Source organism: Erpetoichthys calabaricus, chromosome 8, assembly GCF_900747795.2.
Source record: "Erpetoichthys calabaricus chromosome 8, fErpCal1.3, whole genome shotgun sequence".
NCBI lineage: Eukaryota > Metazoa > Chordata > Cladistia > Polypteriformes > Polypteridae > Erpetoichthys > Erpetoichthys calabaricus.
Window position 1 is genome coordinate 78,084,427 of NC_041401.2, and position 21,701 is coordinate 78,106,127.

The 21,701-nt window shown below is 40.1% G+C and overlaps 2 protein-coding genes across 3 annotated transcripts; one reads left to right on the plus strand and one right to left on the minus strand.

Moving 5' to 3' along the window:
- Nucleotides 1-16: 16 nt before the first annotated feature.
- On the minus strand, nt 17-4,188 carry c8h17orf97 (chromosome 8 C17orf97 homolog). Of its 2 annotated transcripts, none has more exons than XM_028806901.2 (2): nt 3,858-4,188; nt 17-923 (listed from the first exon to the last, which is right to left on the minus strand). In XM_028806901.2, the coding sequence occupies exons 1-2, from the start codon at nt 4,000-4,002 to the stop codon at nt 505-507; spliced, it is 564 nt and encodes a 187-aa protein (XP_028662734.1). In that variant the 5' UTR covers nt 4,003-4,188; the 3' UTR covers nt 17-504. The 2 variants fall into 2 exon arrangements, with proteins under 2 accessions (XP_028662734.1, XP_051787147.1); XM_051931187.1 differs by lacking the exon at nt 3,858-4,188 and adding an exon at nt 2,923-3,161.
- exo5 (exonuclease 5) lies at nt 3,162-21,310 on the plus strand. Its single transcript, XM_028806900.2, has 7 exons — nt 3,162-3,291; nt 10,616-10,735; nt 11,947-12,061; nt 12,382-12,644; nt 13,050-13,154; nt 14,192-14,364; nt 19,985-21,310. The coding sequence occupies exons 2-7, from the start codon at nt 10,660-10,662 to the stop codon at nt 20,450-20,452; spliced, it is 1,200 nt and encodes a 399-aa protein (XP_028662733.1). The 5' UTR covers nt 3,162-3,291; nt 10,616-10,659; the 3' UTR covers nt 20,453-21,310.
- Nucleotides 21,311-21,701: the final 391 nt, after the last annotated feature.

A 21,701-nucleotide genomic window follows, 5' to 3' on the forward strand; every position in this document is an offset into this window, starting at 1 on the left:
GTAGTTTGTTCCTTTATGGCTGAGTATGAAAATGACACATGCTTTGGTTTCTTAAGTTACTACAGACTTGTAATTGACTCCCCCTTTTGGGTATTTGTATGTATCTTGCAAGGTTTTCTTTTGACTCTTACAAGTAGCGAATGGAATACTCCAGTGCTCCACTTCTCTTTACTGGAAAGAGAAGATCCTTGAGAGCCGCTAAAGTTTAATTTTATACTTTCACTTATTGAAAACATTTTTGAAGTTTATTCAAAGCTACGCTAACACTCAACATTCCATGGGAATAAGCTATTGATGGAATTGAGACTTCCACATGAAAGTATTGTTGAAAAAAAAAAAAAAAACAGTATCTTGTAACTGCCTTACTGACCGTCCAATCACTTGGGATTGTCCAGGGCAGCATTTTACGTGTTGAATAGTTAATACTACTTTGGGCCAACATTCTCCTTCAAGGCCCTGCCATGCCCAGCTTTACTGAATAAACTCGCATATTTCTCCTGTTTACTAAGATGTTGGTGGCTGCTCTTGCTGGCTGAGAACTGTGTATCTAGAACTGCTAATTACGTAAGGATTCCCCTTTCCAAGAATTGATTTTGCATTCTGTGTGTTCAAATCTCCACAGAGGTGCTTCTGGGCTTCCAAGTAGCGCTTTCTCCGGTTCATCTTATAATGATCTATTCTCTCTCTTTCTGCAACAGGGTCCTGAAGAGCACCTTCCCACCTGAGACTCTCCTTCATCTGATCTGTAAGGACGACTTCATCAACAGGCCGTTCCATCTGAGGACCACTTGATTTCCTGTGGATGTAGGTCTCTGTTGATGCTCTGCCTTGGTTTTTGATTTTGGATAATTTGCCATTTAGTGATTTAGTTGAAGGCATGATGTGTGAGTGGCCGAACTTTACATTTCGCCCCATTGCTTTATCTGTCAACAAAGAAAAGAAGAATTATCTTTTTTTTTTATTGGTGTTTGCTTCCTCTATCATAATATTTTATCTGGAACATACAGTATGTCCACACTAACACGGATATATCCAAAGATGCATAATTTTTTATTAGCTTTGACCTTCCATCTGTACTGAAATTGTGTTTTGAGTATCAGACACTTTCCAAAGTGTATTTATTTGAAAATGCTAGGCTTGTATGGATGAGGAATACTGAATTTTTCTAAAACGTGAACATGATCAGACACTGACTATTCTAAAAATAGTTATTATCTGTGTCATCTCATTTTCACTGTGGGGATTGTCCTTCATTAAGTTCTTTGTATCAGGCAACAGAGACTGTGACTTGAAATGCTTAAATATTGTGCTCTATTTATTTTGGGAGGACTCAGTCCATATTTTCCAAAGCTTTCACTACTTTGCAGTTTTTGAAGTGGGCAGGAACAGAGCGGTTTCCAGTTTGTGGGCCCCTAGGCCCTAATGGACACCAGGACCCATTCTTTAATTCTTCCTGACATTTAAGACCAAGCAGCCACAACACATTAAGAGTGCGTTGTAATTCAAATTCTGATACTTGTGTGTGTGTTACACACTTCAACAACTTTGCTGTACTAGCTGAATTGATGGCACATACCACATAATTCACACAACAATCATCTTCATTAAGATTCACAGGAATTGGGGAAAACTCAAAAACATACACATTGGATTCAATAATAAAACATAATGCTGTAAAACCCTGTGATAACACATCCAGCAACTGGCCAAATTGTGCTGCCTTCCTTCCCCACAAGTGATCACAAAAGTCGCCATCAATAGTTCGCTTGAACTGAGGCTACCCTCACTAAAGCTGACAGAGTGGTATGGCTGCTGATGCCGAGGCTCATGAACCACACACCGATGTCGGCATGACGTGTAGCTGAGTGACAAACTGGTTATGTGGAAATCAACAATAAGACACATAATAAGAAGGTTAAAAACATCTATTGATCTGTCCATCTGTACATTTTCTAAACCCACTTATTCTGAACAGGATTGTGGGAAGCTTGTCATATCCAAGCAAGTATAGGGTACAAGGTAGGAAGAGTCCCTGAACTGGGCACCAGCACTTCACTGGGTGAAAATACACACATACACAAGCTACATCAGGGGCCATCATTTAGCATTGCCAAGCCTTCTAACCTGCATGTCACTGGAGTGAGGGAGAAAAACACAGAACATGCAAATGTTGCAAGTGGGACATGAACCCCAGTCTCCCAGCCAATTAAATTGTTCACAGGTTTTCTCCAGTTTGATCTATAGGGACAGCTTAGCTGTTAGCTAAACAAATGGGCTTGATGGACTGAATGTTCTTCTCTCATTATTATTCTCATTATAACCATGAGCAGGCTCATCCGCGTTCTTTCTTGTACTCCAGAAGGAGTCTGTGGAGCATCTGTTTCTTCACTGTATGTTTGCACTGATTTGCAATGTTTTGTTTTTATAGATTTGAAGCTAACTTAAGTTTAATTCTTTTTTTATGTTATTGCATTGTGTAAAGTAAAACTTAGTGGAAAAGAATATTTATTATTATTATTATTATTATTATATTGGAGGCAAACTGCAACAATACTGCAAACCTCAGAGATCTCTCAGTAAACACTCCATTCTTGCAGAAAATTCTGAGGGAGCAATTGCAATGCTGGACAAAAATATAGTTGGATTACTTTAAAAAAAAAAAAAATCAATAACTGGCTGCTCGTTCATAATGGTAATATGGGATGCTGCCTATGCCAGACACTGGATTTACTGGACCCGTCTACTGAAGAATGGAGTCGAGTGTGCAGAGAAGACAGAGCTGGTCAGCAAACATCACTAAGACATGATGAATATTTACAAAATACAATACAAAAGTGCACGAAAAAGCCTTATCAATTCTCCACCGACGGGAACATGAAGAAGAATTATATATAAACATGAGAATGTTTCTGCAATACCTACCTACGTGTTTAGTGAAATTTTCAAGTGGTTTCAGTTTCGAAGAAACGAGGTGGTGGAGGCGAATATAAATTGTAGCATCTCTTAATTTTCCCACCATTTCAAACGCTGCCAACTTTCGTTTATGGGCAGTTGGACCAGATTTTCTAGACAAATTCCATTTTGCTTTCGTCATTTTGATTTACTCGGTAAAGTAAACGGATCAGCGCGCTTGACCACCTGCGCCTGCCCAATAGAACGGATTTTGGGGTTTTGTGGTCGGACAAACATTTAGAAAACAATTTACAACGGCGGCTGTGGACTAAGAGTTTTGAAACAGAAGCGGCTCTTTCATTTTTATTCGTCTGATTGTGGACTAGCCTGGGAGAAAAGGTTATCTTTTTGTTTTTTTATATTATGAGAATAAATAAACCTGGCAAACGAAACTGTCATGTCTCCAAAGTACATACAATGGTGACAAATATGACGCAGATAACAAATGAATGTTACGTTCGTAAAATCGGGTAACGTCGACAGTTTCCTTGACTGACCTTCTTTTAACCGAGGTATATTAACAGTTTAAAAGCACAGGAATACAAATGGTTATGTGAGCTTTGTATTTTGGGGGTGGTTGTTTTGCAGTATCGTGCTAATTGGACAGTGGTCGTCGTACTTCGATATAAGCAGGTTCTAAATGATGGTGCTTTCAGAGTATAACGTGGTATGTTCCGCAACTCATGCCCCGTCCACTAAACACATTGATTCGGTCGTTTTTTTAAGTAGTCACTACTCTAGGCTTAATTGTATCATGCATGTGCAAGACGATACAGGGAAGGCGCTATATAAATATAAATTACGGTACTCATGTTTGCTGTATACAGTGGCAGCCTGCAAAAGGATCGCAATCTCGAATGCCGTGATTAATTTATAACGCTGCTCTGGAGGTCAGGCAGACCCACCTGGATCGTCCGAGGACGACGGGGTGCTGGAGTGGCCCCGCTTCTTCTGCTTCTTTTCCTCTTTAATTTTGCTCATTTTTTTAATCATGGACTTCTTTTTCTTTTGTTCTGTGCTCGGGATACCCGTGAGGAGCGACCCTTCCATGGCGAGAGGTAAGCTACCTTCCCGTCGTGTTTTTACCGACGTCACTGTTGAATTACCACAATCCCAAATTCCACGAAAGACTCACAGTGGTGCTGGCTAGACTAATGCACCCCTGAGATTCAATGTGCAAGTCTCAAGCGGACTCTCCAGTTCTCTTACAACAAGACGCGTTACCATAGCAGCAACCCTACTAGGAAATGACGTCTTGTTGGTAAACGGCTTCTCTCGTGAGAAGAGCTTGTGCCGAGAAGCGGGATTTAATAAACAGTTCCAGCGATGCTTCAAATTAAAGTGATTAAATGGTGAGCAATTTCAAACATACTGAATTAACTAATTCATGTACATATTTTTCTGTATATGGATTGATGCCCATCAACCCGGCTGACCGAGGAGTGAGAGGAGCGACCTACCCAGCGAAGCGCGTAACTGGCAAGTCAAGCGCATTTTAACTGCGTTATCTGTACAAAGTGTCAATTTGAAATTAGCTGATTTAATAGGAGCGCACACAGCGCACTGTATCACTTTAAACATCCGAAAAACTTTAGCATTCTGCATTCGAATCAATACTCTGGTGATGGGAGATCAGTGATCAATGTAACGGATTTTGATTTCTGTTCAAAATATTTCTTTTCATATATTTTGTCTTGCAGGATTCATCAAAATGCTGTTCATATTTTTTTTTTTTTGTTATCATAAGTAATTTTACAAATCTTTACAGAAACAAAAGGAGAAAGAGAATGCATTACTTTCAGTTCTTCACAATTGCCAAGATACATTTCTTGAAACCTTCCAGCCTTTTCCCAAAACTAAACACAAAACCCATTTTTTAAATTACATTTACAAAACCTCTAACAATTGTGGTAAAATCAAACTTAAAACCCATTTAACTGGCAACAACATCAAATAATCCTTTCAGATCATACACCAACAGCCAGTCAAAATAAAAACACTTCTGAGCATTCATTACACACTATGTCAAAAAATGGAAAACACAGGGTTCAGGGCATTTAGCTGCAGATAGATTATAGCAGATAATACAGTAAACACATTTTGCATTTTCCAAAAAAATATATATACACACAATATATAAGCAGAAAATAGTAACAGAGTTTAGATATGGTATACTGTTTTGAATGTGTGTGGTACTAATCACTTGCATACAGTACTGCAAAAGGACAAAGAAAAATGTAAATGAAAAGCACATTACAGTACACTGTAAAATGTTGCGTAACTGAAAAATCAAAGGTGACGAGTGATTCATTCTGCCACAGCATCATATTTCTGTCCCAGTCAGGCCAGAGGTCTTTACCCACTTTACACACAATGGGAGAAGAACCCTGTGGTGTTCCTGCTCCAGCCTTGACAGGAGTCCGCACCTCTGTCACTACGGGACAGTTCCATTGCCAGGAGATTTGCCCTGGCATAAGGTTTTCAGTCAAAGACCTTGCACCATCCTGCAGAGAAAAACCACTTCTCTTGGCTTGAGAAAAGGGGAGTATGGTGGAAATTAAACATTTTGGAATCTGTGGTTGATGTTGATGAACCACTCCCATATTTTCACCACGTGAAAAATGACATCCCAAACTATGACATAGGCAGGTTGCTTTGTCTGCTCATTGTCCCAATGCTCGTGCTCAAATAGATGGCATGGGGCGGAGTAAAATTTTAAAAAATCCATGCAATGACTTCCAGGTCCCAGTTTTTTTTTCTTTTTTCCTTTTTGTTCCTTTCTTTTGATTATTAGCCTTTTGGATGAAACCTGTAACCTTCAAAAAAGCAAACAAAATAATCCAAATATTTCTAAAGATGTTTGGGATATTGACAAAGACTTAGATATATGTCCGTATGAGGCAGTTTGTCAAATGGGAGCTCCACATTTGGAAAGGGGGACTTTGGTTCTGGCTGTGTCTTTATTATATTTCATGTACTGTGTGTGAGTGTGTGTGTGTATATGTGTATATATACTGTATATATAAATTGCTCAAAAAAATTAAAGGAACACTTTGAAAACATATCAGATCTCAATGGGGAAAAAAAAATCTTGCTGGATATCTATACTGATATGGACTGGGTAATGTGTTAGGAACATCATTTGATGGAAATGAAAATTATCAACCTACAGAGGGCTGAATTCAAAGATACCTTGAAAATCAAAGTGATAAAATGATGCGGCAGGCTAGTCCATTTTGCCGAATTTTCATCGCAGAAACTCAAAATCATACTCAGTAGTTTGTATGGCCCTCATGTGCCTCTATGCATGCCTGACAATGTCAGGGGAGGGGGGAGGGCATGCTCCTAATAAGAAGAAAAATGGTGTCCTGGTGGATCTCCTCCCAGATCTGGACCAGAGCATTACTGAGCTCCTGGAAAGTCTGAGGTGCAACCTGGCGGCATGGATGGACCCAAGTGTAATGTCCCAGAGGTGTTCTATTGAATTTAGGTCAGGGGAGTATGGGGGCCAGTCAATGGTATCAATTCCTTCATCCACCAGGAACTGCCTGCAGCCTCTCGCCACATGAGGCCAGGCATTGTCATGCACCAGGAGGAACCCAGGACCCACCGCACCAGCAAAGGGTCTGACAATGGGTCCAAGGATTTTATCCTGATACCTAATTGTAGTCAAGGTGCCATTGTGTAGCCTGTAGAGGTCTGTGTGTCCCTCCATGGATATTCTGGACATGCTGAATGATGTTACAGGCAGCATAATGTTCTCCACAGCTTCTCCAGACTCTTTCACATCTGTCACATGTGTTCAGGGTGAACCTGCTCTCATCTGTGAAAAGCACAGGGCGCCAGTGGTGGATCTGCCAATTCTGGTATTCTGTGGCAAATGCCAATCAAGCTCCATGGTGCCAGGCAGTGAGCACAGGGCCCATTAGAGGACGTCCAGCCCTCGGGTAACCCTCATGAAGTCTGTTTTTGATAGTTTGATCAGAGACATGCACACCAGTGACCTGCTGGAGGTCATTTTGTAGGGTTGTGGCAGTGCTCATCCTGTTCCTCCTTGCCCGAGGGGCCCTGTCCAGCTCTCCTAGAGTAACTGCCCATCTCCTGGAATCTCCTTCATGCACTTGAGACTGTGCTGGGAGACACGGCAAACCTCCTGGCAATGGCACATATTAATGTACCATCCTGGAGAAGATGGACTACCTGTGCAACCTCAGTAGGGTCCAGGTATCGCCTCATGCTAACAGTAGTGACACTGACCGTAGCCAAATGCAAAACTAGTGAAAAACAGTCAAAAAAGATGAGGGAAAAATGTTAGTGGCCTCCACCTGTTAAACCATTCCTGTTTTGGGGGTCTCTCATTGTTGACCCTCTAGTGCACCTGTTACTAATTTTATTAACACCAAAGCAGCTGAAACAGATTAACAACCCCCTCTGCTACTTAACTGACCAGTTCAATAGCCCAGAAGTTTAATTGATTTGATGCTATACTCTGATTAAAAAGTGTTCCTTTAATTTTTTTTAAGCAGTATATATAATAATATAGGTGTGAATCACAATCTCATTATTTTAGTGGTCACGTACCAGATAATGGTTGTGGTTGTTAGGCCAGACGGTAAACATACGCCAAACCCTCTCAGTTTCGAGAAGCAGCTTAATATAGATATGTGATACAGTACCTGGCAAATAATACAAAGAGTACATGACACACGTTTTGCCCTAACTCGCACTCATCAGGTGTATGCACATTTATTTTCCTTTGTGAGTATATATATATATATATATATATATATATATATATATATATATATATATATACATACATACACACACTAGCTGAAATACTCAGCGTTGCCCAGGAGGAAAATAAAGTGTTTTTTTTTATTGTTTGAGAAAAATATAATTAAAAAAACCCCCACAACTTTAAAAATAAAAATAAATCGACAAACAATGAAGACTCACTAATGTGCTTGTCTTAAAGTCTTGTGTGTATGTTATCATCCAATTGACGCTCATAACCGGCCATATTTAATTTCAAAAGCAACAGGGGCGCGGTGGTGCTCAAACATAAAGAATGCTGGGAGTCGCATCCAGTTCGCCCTCTGGTGGTCATTCCGAGTGTCAACTGGATGATAACATGCATACAAGACCGCAAGATCACCCCCACCCTATCCAGAAGGGGGTGGGTTATGATTGATTTCACCCTACAGTATTTTTAGTTGACCAATGAGAAACATGTGTACCAAGTTTCATGAAAATCGCTCCAGCCATTCAGAAATGATGCTAGAACATACATACATACACACATTGACTTTTATATGCATAGATATATACATACACACAGGAGTGTGCAGGAGTAGGTGTACAGTTGTTCGTATGAAAAAAGACATGCAAATTATGATTATTACAATAGCTTTATTAACCCAAAAATTTCACAGTGGCACAAATTAATAATACAGCAGTTGAAAATTAAATAATTTTGCAAGAATAAACTCTGTGTTTCGCATACTAACATCTGTAAACCTGCATTTGCCCACTCCATCTGTGTGTGTGTGTCTGTCCCGCCCAGGAGTGAGAGGTGGAGTCGGGGTAAGAGCTACGCCTCTGAGGAAACACAAGCGAGGCCAGCACGCCAGCAATGTGAAACCTCAGAAGAAAGACAAAGTTGCTTGGCTGCCAACATCAGCAAAATGGTATCCCTTTTACTTTTCCTCCCGCCACTAATGCACAAGCGAGCACATCGGCAAAACGAATCCTCCTAGGAGAGAGATGCCCAGAGTAGTTCCTTTCCATTACCTGACATCGCTATATTTCAGTTTATTTTCTGACAATTTCAAGTTTCTAGGACCCCAGGCTTTTTATAGCACGGGCTTACATAGCTAGTATGTGTATGTATGTATGTGTGTGTATATATCTTTAATGCTAAAAACAAGAAATCGACAGCAGAAACAATAAACGCAGTTTATAGCATTCCATGCAGTTCTTGCTCAGCGGTATACATAGGACAAACTTCAAAAAGAATCGCAACACATATACAGGAACATCGCAATGCCGTCAGAAGAAAGGACTCACTTTCATTGATCTACACGCATTCTAAATCAGCAGGACATACATTTAACTGGGACAATGTACAAGTAAAATATAAGGCCAGTACTAAAAGTGCCAGAGAGCTGGCCGAATCTTGGCAATCAAATGAGAACGCCATCAACAGACACTTGGACATAAATCCAGCTTATGCAAACTTAAGAAGAACATGTTCATAATAAATAAACTGTACACCCAATACCCCCACCCGATCACACTGACTTAGCCACCCCCCACGTAATGTTTTGCTATATATTGCCTTTGATTCTTGTAAGTCTAAGCATTATGCTCTGATGAAGACCCCTGGCAGGGGTTGAAAGCTCAGGAATAAAAACTACTTTATGATACGTGATTCATTTTTTCTCCCTTTGTGGATCTTCAGCTGCAAATATATATATATATATATATATATATATATATATATATATATATCTGGCTGTGGGCTGTGCCCAGCTGGGACGCCTGGAAGAACCGGGGGAAGGACTATACCTCCCCCGGACCACGAGAGGGCAGCCTCCCTGGTTTGTATGGGGTCCACGGGAACTGAGCGTGGAAGCTCAACCCTACAGGGGCCCGTGGCCACCACCAGGGGGCGCCCGGAGGATTGAGGAGCCCTGGATGTCAGCACTTCCGCCACACCCGGAAGTGCTGCCGGAAGGAATACCAGGGACACCCAGAGTGCTTCCGGGTGCTCGTGCGGCACTTCCGCCACACCAGGAAGTGCAGCAGAAAGTTAATCAGAGGGCACCTGGAGCACACCCGGGTGGGGATAAAAGAGGCCGCCTCCCTCCAGTCCTGGGCCGGATGTGGGAAGAGGAAGACGGAGCTTGTTGGGAGAGGAGTAGAGGCAGCAGAAGGATTCAAGGAGAGAAAGAATAAAAAGGACTGAGTTTGGGCTGAATAAGGCATTGTGGTGCTGTTATATAAATAAAACGTGTGTGTCTGTAGTTTGGATATAGCGGGTTGGATAATGGATGGATGGATGGTTTTATATATATGTATATATATATACACACTAGCTGTTTAAGCGTGTGCTGTAAAAAGCCTGGGCTCCTAGAAACTATTGAAATAGTCAGAAAAAAATTAGTTTCGTTTCGTGGTTTCATTTTACAGACGTGCTTGGCTCCCTTGTCTATTAGCGGCTAAGCGAGTTTCTGTCTCCTCGGAGGTTTCGTTTTGCTGATATGCTCGCCTTGTTTGTGTATTAGCGGTTAAGCAAGTTTGTCTTTCCTCAGCGGTCTCATTTTGGTGACAGTCGCTTTCTTTCAGTTTCATGCTGTAGCCTCGTACTTCTTTCTTCTTCCGACTAGTTAACTTAGGGCCACCTTGCCAGCTCTTTGAGCTTCATTGCTGTAGCTTTGCACATCCGGGCCAGACAAACATACTTCCACACATAGACGATAATATATATATATATATATATATATATATATATATATATATATATATATACACACACAGTATATAATAGGTTTATCTATGAGTCAATAGTTGTATCATTTGGTCTGTCTGTGTTAACCTGCCTGTCAATGTCTTCTTGTATAAACTTTCCCATAATTTAAATTTTTTTTTTTTTTGCCAGGTTGATACTGTATGTAAGGAAAAGCATATGCATAATAAGCAGTAATGGCAAAGCAAGGAGTCAACGAGGAAATAAGCGATTCTGAGCTCCTGGAGGTTGACCTGGAGGCTTTCACTGCTGGTGAACCACTACTGGGCGACCAATTGGGGGGTTTGGAGTAGGCATGTAGGCATGGGAGTTTAGGTCTTGGTGGATCTGCAGATGAATGGGTTGTATATATATATATATAGTGATCACTGGCAGAGTCCTCAACTAGATAATTTATTTTTTAGGTAATGCGTTTTAGTGAATCAAGAATTGCACTTGAAGTCTCAGGATTAGCAAACCTGGGTAAAGTAAACCGGTTACAAGATGGTAATCTTGTGTACTTCAGGGTGATATTTAGAGTGGGTGCCAGGATAGCCATGTCTTCCTTATTCAGTAAAGAGAATGGTGGACTTACAACACATACATTACTTATTTATTTTATTTAGCAAAGCTTTCAAGAAATTCATTATTTATAATTTTCAAAGGTTTCTGGACACAGATTTAAAAGATTAAATGCCATTGCTTGAGTTTTGTTAAAGTCTGTTGAAGGAAAAAAATAATTTGCATGTCATTTAAATAAAATAAAATGAATACAGTGATGTAGATCAGCAGAGGCCAAGTAGCACACTTTGTGTAAAAACTCCACACATTGCCCTGTGAACGGGAGTCATGTTCCTGTTTTTAGCAAACTGGTGGTAATGGAGGAGCTGTCAGCATAGCACAGTGTGAATGGCTCAAGTTTAGAGCTTCCTGCTGGGATTTCAGTAATTAAAAGTGACTTCTGTCTGAGTTCAGATGGAGCAAAATACTTTGGCTGTGAGACCACTTTGAATTGCTTTTAAGAAAATGTCCAAATCAGCTGACTCTGTGTTTACAAAGCAGTAATCTGTAAGGTAGGCCACTCTTGATTTTGTCCTGGGCTGGATGGGTCTTGCTTAGTGGGCTTCTGTTATGAAGCAACTGTGAGACCAGGATGCCACCATGTCTAAATGCATTGCTCTGCGATTGCACAAATGAGTTAATCTGTACAAGCCCAAAGCAGCATCAGATTTTGAACATGTTATGCTATTAAAAATTATTTTTGCAAACACCACAGGGATTAAATGTGGGAGCAAGTTTCAATATACATCCACTTTTAAGACACAGACTAACTTTGTGTAGAATTCAGAAATGAATTAAAAGATTTCATTTTTGTCTGTGACTGACAGAACTGAAATGTACAGTATTTCTAAATAATTGTTTTATCTTTTCAGGTGTGATGGAATGAAGCAGCTTTTTATTTTATTTATTCGTTTGCATTATAGAGAGTCTGGATGTGGGAAATTCTCAAAGCAGCTCAATGCAAGGTTGCAGTCTTGGAAGGAATGACACTGGGAGTGAAGGAGACATCGGATCTGGGAATGTTGTGTCCCTGGATGGGTGTGTTACCTTGCTGTTACTGCTGAAATTGAAAATTAGTTGGACAACAGGAAGGGTGGCAGTCTGTTTTTATTTATTTCAGTTTTGTGTGCCACCTTTTTGACGTTCAGCTGAGAAATGTGTACCAGAATTAAAAAGATTTGCTAGGACATCAGAGTAAGACTTTTTGAAGTTGTAAACAATGGCACTTCTGTTTGGGCAAGTGTGCCCTCACTAGGATGTGTGTCTGGGATCTTCCAAACAGGACCCTAGCTTTAAATGGCATGCTGGCATATGCTTACATCCCTGTATACCCAGACTGTTCTTTCTTAATGTTTCAGGTCTGTGGAGGCTAGCTGTTCTACCCAGAAACCTTTGCTCTGTGGAAGTAGTGATTTGATGGTTCCGCTCAAAAGGAAAAGAAATGTGGCCAACAAAAATCCCATGCAGCACTTTCACCTGCGGCATTTGAGGGTGACTGATGTGTCCCATCAAAGCTGGTGTGAACTGCAGGTTGTTCATGGATTTGAAAAACCAGATGTGAGAAAGACCATCAATGATGACCCTGTTGTGTTGGCTGGGTCCAGTGTCCATCTGGCTAGAGGTGAGCAGTCCCTCACTTGAAACTAACACCCCAAAGCAATGATTCTTTATATTGAAGGGCATCTTTACTATTCCTAGGAGAGTAATACCCTTTTAGTGTTGTAATTGTTCCATTTTGAAAATAAATATTAAAAATGCACAACAGGCAAGCTAAAAATGCTAAACAAGATGCAGGGTACTATAAAGCACTGCAGGCGGAATTTTCTTCAGTTGTTTCAGAAGATGGACGGTGAAGGAACTTTGAGAATTTCGGTAGTAGGGTGAATGTTGTGGTCTTCTCCAGGCACTTTCATATTGAGCAGTTACGGTCAATTTAATTTATACTTTGCTCAGATTATGGCAAACAAGATTTTACTGCGTTTTAGACTCCGGTCTTGACCGCCACTCTGTTTGGGTTTTGTTGCAGAGCTAGAAGAACACGACGTGGTATCAGTGAGTACTGAAAGCCGAGAGGACCATTGGGCTGTCAAGTTTCTCAACGTGCTTACTGGCCTTACGATGCTGAAGGAAAGTAAGTTCAAAGATGTGCCCCTACAGATGTTTTTGAGCATCATCAGGGGATTTTCCGGTTAATCCTGGCTTTCCTTAAAGCCAAAGAGTAAAATAAGGCCTGTTTTGACTCATTTTGGGAACTGCTTGTTCTCTCAATCCATGTGGTGAAGGAATGGAGTAGATCAAGTGTGTCTAGCATTTCCACTATAAGCTGTTTTGTTTTCATTGTAGTCAAGTTTCTAAGTTTAGTAGTAGAAGTAGTTGTGGTTAAGGCTTTGGACTTCAAACCCTGAGGTTGTGGCTTCAGATCCCACCACTGACCCTGTGTGACCCCAAGCAAGTTACTTCACCTGCCTGTGCTCCGATTGGAAAACCAAAAGAAATGTAACCAGTTGTCTCTCAAATGTTGTACGGTCAAATAATAATCATTTTTAAAAATTTAGTAGTCTTATCACATACACAGTGTAAGGTAAAATTCTTACTTGCATATCCGACCGACATCAAATACTCGGATGAAACTTTGTCTTTAGTTGCGATTCTTGCATACTTATTTGTCATTTTGTGTATGAGATTTGTGGATTTAAAATAGTTGTTGCTATTTTGTTTGCACAAAATCTCATGAAAAAATGGATGTCTTTTTTAGCCCTCAAAATTGTATCTAGTATTTCTTAAGGGTGAATAGAGCTGCTCTCTTGTTTCTGCGATTTATTACAAAGCTGACATTTTTTCATAGTCACAGATGTTTGTAGTAATGGCTCCTTGTTCACATATTGTCATTTCTACATATGTCTCCCCCTTACGGAGCGTGAATTCAATCGCAACAACATCCAATTAGTCCTTCTTGTAGGCACACATTTGTGACATCTGAGCTGACATGTGATAAGGAGCTCACTGTTATTACACAGAATTATGAAAATAATGAGGTATTTCCAAACCAGCAAGAATGGGGTTGGACCTTTTTTTTAATATAGAAGCTTTGTTGATCCTACTTCCTCTGGTATCACAGGATTAAAAAGGAAAAAGCGATTTGAACATTCTAGATCTTAATTTTTTTAGGTGGCCGGGTTCGAGAACTGCCAGTTTTTGGGCAGGTGGAGGGAATCTTCCTGGTGGGAGTGATTGATGAGCTGCATTACAGCCCCAAGGGAGAGTTGACATTGAGTGAGCTGAAAACCCGTCTTCGGAAGTCTCTGCCAACTGCGGCCCAGAGGAGGACTCATGACTTACAAGTAAGCAGAATGTCTCTCTATTATAAAAGAAAATCTTGAGACGAGACAAGACAATTGCCAAGAGATTTTTTCAAGTTCTGCCCTCCTCTCAACCATTTACTATTAACGGCCCACATCCACGGTCCTCTTACCTCTCATTGGTGTGAATGCTTTTGTCAGGTACAATTCCTGCGCTCTCGGCTCTTATAAATTTTTACATTTTCCTCACTTTAAGTTCCCAATAAAAGAAGATTTATTATGTTCAAATCTTATCGAAGAACTTCATCCTGAAGGGTCATTAATAGAAGAAATGAGTACACGGGCAATCCTAGCACCGAGAAACAATGTCAAACGAATTGATGCTAAAATTGGCGATCGGTTACACACCAGATTGGTTAAATGCGTATCAATAGACTATGCTGGGACAGTTGGTGGTGATGGTGCGGAAGATGAAAACATCAACTTACAATATCCCGTAGAATATCTACAACTGTTAAAACCATCCGGTCTTCCACCGGCCGAAATACTGTTGAAAGAAAGATGTATCGTAATGTTAAAAAGGTCTAACAAAGATGCATGTTTTTGTACAGAATACAACAATTTGATACCACATTTTTATTAATCACCAGCGTTTATGTAGCGTACCATGATTCACTATGCTCCACCACAACAATTAAACTACTGTAGTAAAAGTACTAACTCACAGCCAGAGTTCAATTAAATTTGTACCTTAAACAGAAACTATACTGTAAAGACTCATTTCTATTCACTTGCTTTCCGTGACCTTCAGTAATACTGAGGGTTTCTTCATTGTGATTATGTAATCTTACTTCTATTTATTATTTATGTTCATTGATTTTATTTCTATTTATGTTAATTGTATGTTTTTTTCTTCTTTTATTGTAAAGCACTTTGGCCACAGCATTCCTATGTTGTTTTAAATGTGCTATATAAATAAATTGACATTATTGCATGTATGAGTGATGGGCTATGCAACAGGACAAGATTAGTTGTATTCAAAACTGGTCGAACAATTCTGATATGTAAATTTTTAACAGGCGACAAGAAAGGTAATGTAGTACATCTTCCGCGGATAACATTAGACACCAAAGACGATCTTGATATGCCATTCGTATTAAAAAGTTTACAGTTTCCCATTAGAATAGCTTTTGCCATGACAATTAACAAATCACAGGGACAAACTTTCGAAAAAGTCGGTTTATTTGTTAGAGAGAAAGAAACGATATTCACTCATGAGCAGTTAAACGTTGCATTGTCACAATGCAAGTCCAAACACGGAATCAACATTCAATGCGATATTGACAAAGTTAATTCCAAATATTGTTTTTACTGAAGTTTTACAGTAAAAGTGTAAGTTTAAAAAGTATGTGTGTGTTAATTTCAAAGCCAAACAGAACAAAAAAGTGTAACGCAATGAATACCTGTAACGCAACATGAAACATAATTTTCTTTCAATTTATTATGTTTTACTATTTTGTATTATGGTTTATTACTTGCTGTAATGTAAAATAGTTCTATTATGCATATGTAACAATTCCCATGAAAATAACAATCTGTTTAAATTGTACATCGGCTTCCCCATATGCGAGCGGCAGAACCGGGGGGTTGGAGAAGGAAGCGAGCAGGGGGCAGAGCTCCCTAGTAATTTAAAGAATGATCGCCCAGATCTGCAGCTGCTTGGGGTTCTTGTCATAACACTGTGTTAGCAGACCAATTCAGTCCATGGAATAACATAAAGGCAGATTGTTACTTTGCATTAAATAACATATACACAGGTCTAAGTGGACTGAGATTAACCTCTTTACACTTTCCAAGCCTGATAATATGGTGGCACAGTGATTAGCACTGCTGCGTCACAGATATAGCATCCTAGGATTGATGCCATGCCCAGGTATTGTCTGTGCGGAGTCGGCACATTCTCCTTGCGCTTGCATTAACTTTTAAACTGGATACTCTTATTTTTTTCTCTCCCAACCCTACATGTTGGCTAAATCAGTGATTCGGAACTGACTCTGTGTGTGTTTCACTACGTGTGCATGTGTGAGTGGGCCTTGCAGTTGGACAGCACGTGCCTTGGGTCCAGTCCTGCTGGGATGTCATGTTAACTTCCATCCATCCATCCATTTTCCAACCCGCTGAATCCGAACACAGGGTCACGGGGGTCTGCTGGAGCCAATCCCAGCCAACACAGGGCACAAGGCAGGAACCAATCCCGGGCAGGGTGCCCACCCACCGCAGGACACACACAAACACACCAAGCACACACTAGGGCCAATTTAGAATCGCCAATCCACCAAACCAGCATGTCTTTGGACTGTGGGAGGAAACCGGAGCGCCCGGAGGAAACCCACGCAGACACGGGGAGAACATGCAAACTCCACGCAGGGAGGACCCGGGAAGCGAACCCGGGTCCCCAGGTCTCCCAACTGCGAGGCAGCAGCACTACTCACTGCGCCACCGTGCCGCCCTCATGTTAACTTTCCAAGTCAAAAAAAAAAAAAAAACAAATGGAATTTATTGGCATGCAAATTTAAACAGACAAAGAAATCCTCATTCTCTTTTTTTATTCCAGAAGACTGAACAAACTGTGTTTCCAGACTTCGTGGGATGAAAAAAGTTGGGAATGTCAGTGTAAAAGTTTAAAACAAGACGTGGGCGGAATAAACATGCATGCTAATTAGTTTTTTTTCTTATCCCACTTATATATCATTTCTTTTGTATTTCAGCCTAGGCAGTGTGCTGCAGTGCATGTCCATCACACAATGAGTAGTTCTGTTTTTGTTATGTTTTTTATTTTTCTCCTCTTATGTTTTGGTGCCTTCTTATATAGGAGGGTATGTAGGTTTGATGTCAATGCAATCAAACATCAGTTTTTGTGTTTTGTGTAAACCATTTACCACCTCATGCTTTGTGGCTTACCACTCTGTAGGGGGCAGCGCTGAGCCAAAAAAAACAAACAATTCCATAATATTCTGGCACCTCTGTCTTAGGCAAAAATGTAGCCAGCACAATGGCTTATCTCTAATATAGCATTGCATGATTTTTACATTTAAAATGTAAATGGATAAGTTTCATATGTTTCAAGTCCAAGTTATTTCTTCACAACAAAGGTTCTGAAATAGCAAAACACGCCTTCCGTGTTTTTGACGCATGTTTGTGTGTGGCATACATGGTATATACGCATTTACCAAGCGAATTTGTGTTCTACAGTTAAGCATTTTCTACAAATTAAAAAAAAATATCTTGCCCTCCCTGATGCTTTACAATCGATGCTAATAGGGTATTGCTGTAAAATGAAAGCTTAAAAACTTACTGAATACAACCAAAACAGTTGTTGAGTTTTGATCCACGTCTTACCATTACACACACATTGTAAAACAGTTAGTGTGTCCCATTTTTGTACAAAAAACACCAATACTATCACATTCAGCTATTTTAAAAGAAGACCAACTGTACACACCATCTCAGCATTTGTCTTCTTCTGCAAAAATCCTTCAGCCCCCCCAGGGCATGGTTTCCTCTTGAAAGACCAAATCACTGTAAGCTTTTCTTACTACGTGGTCGGTTTTATTTTGATTTACTTCCATATTTAAGTGAGAACTCACACAAGCAAATAGGAAATGTATACTTTCCACAAAAAAAGTTATACCAGGAATATGCGACAAAATGGTTATTTGCAGATCCCTTTTGTTGTCACAAACATGCGTCAAAAACACGGAAGGCATGTTTTCTTATTTCAAAACCTTTGCTGCTTCATCAGTAAGTTTTTAAGCTTTTATTTTCTGGTGGTGCCCCATGCCCCATTATCCTCTATTATGAACTGCAATTGAGGGTAAGATATTTTTTTTAAATGTATTAGAAAATGCTTAACTTTAGAACACAATGTTATCTGGCAAATTCATTTATACCATATTTGTGAAGAAGTAACTTCGACTTCAAAAATACCGAACTTTAAAAACTATGGAAGAAAATTTATGAATATATTTCCCATCTCTGGTTAATCTATTTCCCATGTGTTTCTTACTGGTAGAATTCTTACCAAGATGGAGTGAGAAGTCAAGCAAAATGACACCTTTTATTGGCTAACTAAGAAGATTACAATATGCACGCTTTTGAGGCAACTCAGGCCCCTTGATGTGCTGTAATATGTAAGATGTAATATATCTAGTTTGTAAGATGTAATATATCTTGCCTGAAGAAGGGGCCTGAGTTGCCTCGAAAGCTTGCATATTGTGATCTTTTTAGTTAGCCAATAAAAGGTGTCATTTTGCTTGACTTGTCACTCCATCCATAATGGCTAACATGGTACAACACCCCAGTACTACCAAGATGGATAAACTGTAAGCTGAGCTGTAGAAGCTACGTTTCTTCCACAGCCATTTTGTAGAAAGCAAAGTGATGGATTATTAGATGACCACCACACTTTGCAGTTTTGCATTCTTTTTTATGAAGCCAGTTTTTCTGATAGCACAATGTTAATCAATTTTGATTTGACCCGAGGCTCTGTATGGGCTGTATAAACCTGCCAGATATAATCTATAACCTGATTCACAAATTTTATTCTACCTGCGACTCTGTGGAGGACATTTTGTATTTTAAACAGGTGTTTGTTATGTGTTTGTGGTGTACATGGGGGTATGTAGTACTCTGCATTTGAAGGAGTATATTATTTAACAAAACTCTTTTGACATCAGCATTTAGCTCAGGAACGTCAAACTGTTCTTTGCTGTTAATGAAACATTATTTTAAATTCTGTGGTTTGCTATTGTTCTCAATCTGCCGTATCAAATGTTTCTGGTATTGCAAATTTTCCTTTTTAGAAAACATTTACATTTTTTGTGGACTGAAGCAAATCATCATTTCATAGTCCCTTACTTGATTTTTTTAAACAAATAGTGATGAATACAAAGAGATATAAAATGGACTGTTTGCTGTACGGCTCCCAATGCATCTCATTGTTCAGGGTGAAAAAGAGTTGTAAATTCTTCATTAGGTCTTATTCCAAGTCTGTTAAAATATGAGCAAAAAGCATATTGTGTTTGCAGTAGTAATAGGAGACTAATTAAGAAAAATGTTGTCATCCTTCTGGGTCAGAGTTTGAGACCCCAATGCAGTTGATGGTCTTCTTGTGAATGCGTTAAGCCCCCTGCAAAGTGCAACTGGGCTTAGATCAGTGCTGTGGGGCTAAATTAGTAATAAACCGTTGCATCCACACAGTGTCTTTTTACATTAGCTAAAAGTCTTAGTTCATTAGAAATAAGCCAGAAATGTAGTGGACTGATGTGATCCACTAGATATAAAAATTAAAACGGATATCTCAGTTTTTAGCTTTTTAAAACTAGCAGTGGTATGCCATGATGTCATGTACAGTGTGCTGATGTATTCTTTCAGTCTATCAACTGTGTGATCGCACGCTGGCTGTCACTGTTATTAGTATGTTGTTATGGGTATGCCATCCAGATGTGTTCTTTATTCAAGGGACGCTGCTTTCTCTGCACTTTTCCATACTGCTTCACATTTAGGGTTAGAGGGAGGGAACACACGATCGCTTGTTTTGCTCCTTTTTCTGTATTTTCTTTCCTGAAGACTCTGTATCTGTACCTCTCTATTGTTCATACAGGCAGGCATTTACAAGCTCCTGTTTGACAGGATGGTCCAAGGGAAGTTGGAGAGTGAAACATTTGTGCAGAGACTTCAATTGAGACTGGACAAGCAGTTGGCACCAGGGGTTTGTGACCATGCCCAAGCTGTTGGCTTTCATGTATGCACCTTCAGTGATGCCCTGGAATTGCTTCTTTTAAACCTGACCCACATGGATACCCCTAATATTGATAATTTGAAAATTGAGTATGTCCACCAAAGCACAGGGGCCCCGCTTGGCATTAAAGAGGTGCAATTCAGTGAGCCCCGTTTATTGGCTGAGCTACACTACTTGCTGTCTTATTGGACTGGCCAGAGAGAACCCCAGGGTGTGGATATTGAAGATTCATGGAAATGTGGCTGGTGTGTTTTTACTGAGCATTGTGAATGGAGGAAAGCATCTGTGAAAAATACAGAGCAATCAGTTTGGAACAAGAGACGTAGATGATGTGCTTATGAAATGTGCAAATGATGTCCAGCATCCTGATCATGAGAAAAGGCTGATCACTGCGATTGTTCCTGGGCTGAAAACCATCCTGCATGAAACAATTTGTTACGTTGAATCAAAAAGACAGATGACGGCAAAATTCTCTTAAGCATAACGACTTTACTGCTTAACAAGATTCAAATACGACGCAAGAATTAACTGATAATTTTTCCTTTGTTATTGATAATTCCTCTGTCTCGCCTTCCCCACAGGTTAAGAGTCTGGGTGTCATCCTTAACAGTACTTCTTCTCAGTCCCACATCAATAACATCTCCCGGTCTGCATATTTCCACTTGCGTAACATTAATTGTATTCACCCCTCCCTCACTCCCCATACCACTGCTATCCTTGTTCATAGCCTTGTCACTTCTTGTGTCGCTTATTGCAATTCCCTTTTCTTTGGTCTTTCTCGCAAATCTCTCTATAAGCATCAACTGGTCCAGAATTACTAGAACCTCCTCTATTCACCATATCACTCCCATTTTGCAGCAGCTTCACTGGCTTCCAGTTAAATTCCACATTCAATTAAAAATTCTTCTGTTAACTTTTAAAGCTATCCACAACCTTGCCCCTCCATATCTGTCTGACCTCCTCCATGTTGCCATTCCCTCCCATACCCTTAGATCCTCTTCCTCCATCCACTTGACTGTCCCCTTCGTCCGTCTTACCACTACAGGGAGCACAGCATTCAATTGTTCTGCTCCCCAGCTCTGGAACTCATTACCATCTAAGCTTAGAAATATTGAATCATTTTCACTTTTCAAATCTAAACTTAAAACTCATTTGTTTAAGACTGCTTTTTCTCTTTGACTACAATTGTTCTGTCTGATTTTAAATTTTGTATTTTAGTTTTGTTTGTGTGTTTCATCTGTTGTTCGGTGCCCTGGAGTGTTTTGAAAGGCACCTACAAATAAATAAAATCTATTATTATTATTATTACTTAACTGTCCCGACTTGCGTTCGCTTCCTGGGTCCTCCCTGTGTGGAGTTTGCATGTTCTCCCCGTGTCTGCGTGGGTTTCCTCCGGGCCCTCCAGTTTCCTTCCACAGTCCAAAGACATACAGGTTAGGTACATTGGCGATCCTAAATTGTCCCTAGTGTGTGCTTGGTGTGTGTGTGCCCTGCAGTGGGCTGGCACCCTGCCCGGGATTTGTTCCTGCCTTGCACCCTGTGCTGGCTGGGATCAACTCCAGCAGACCCCCGTGACCCT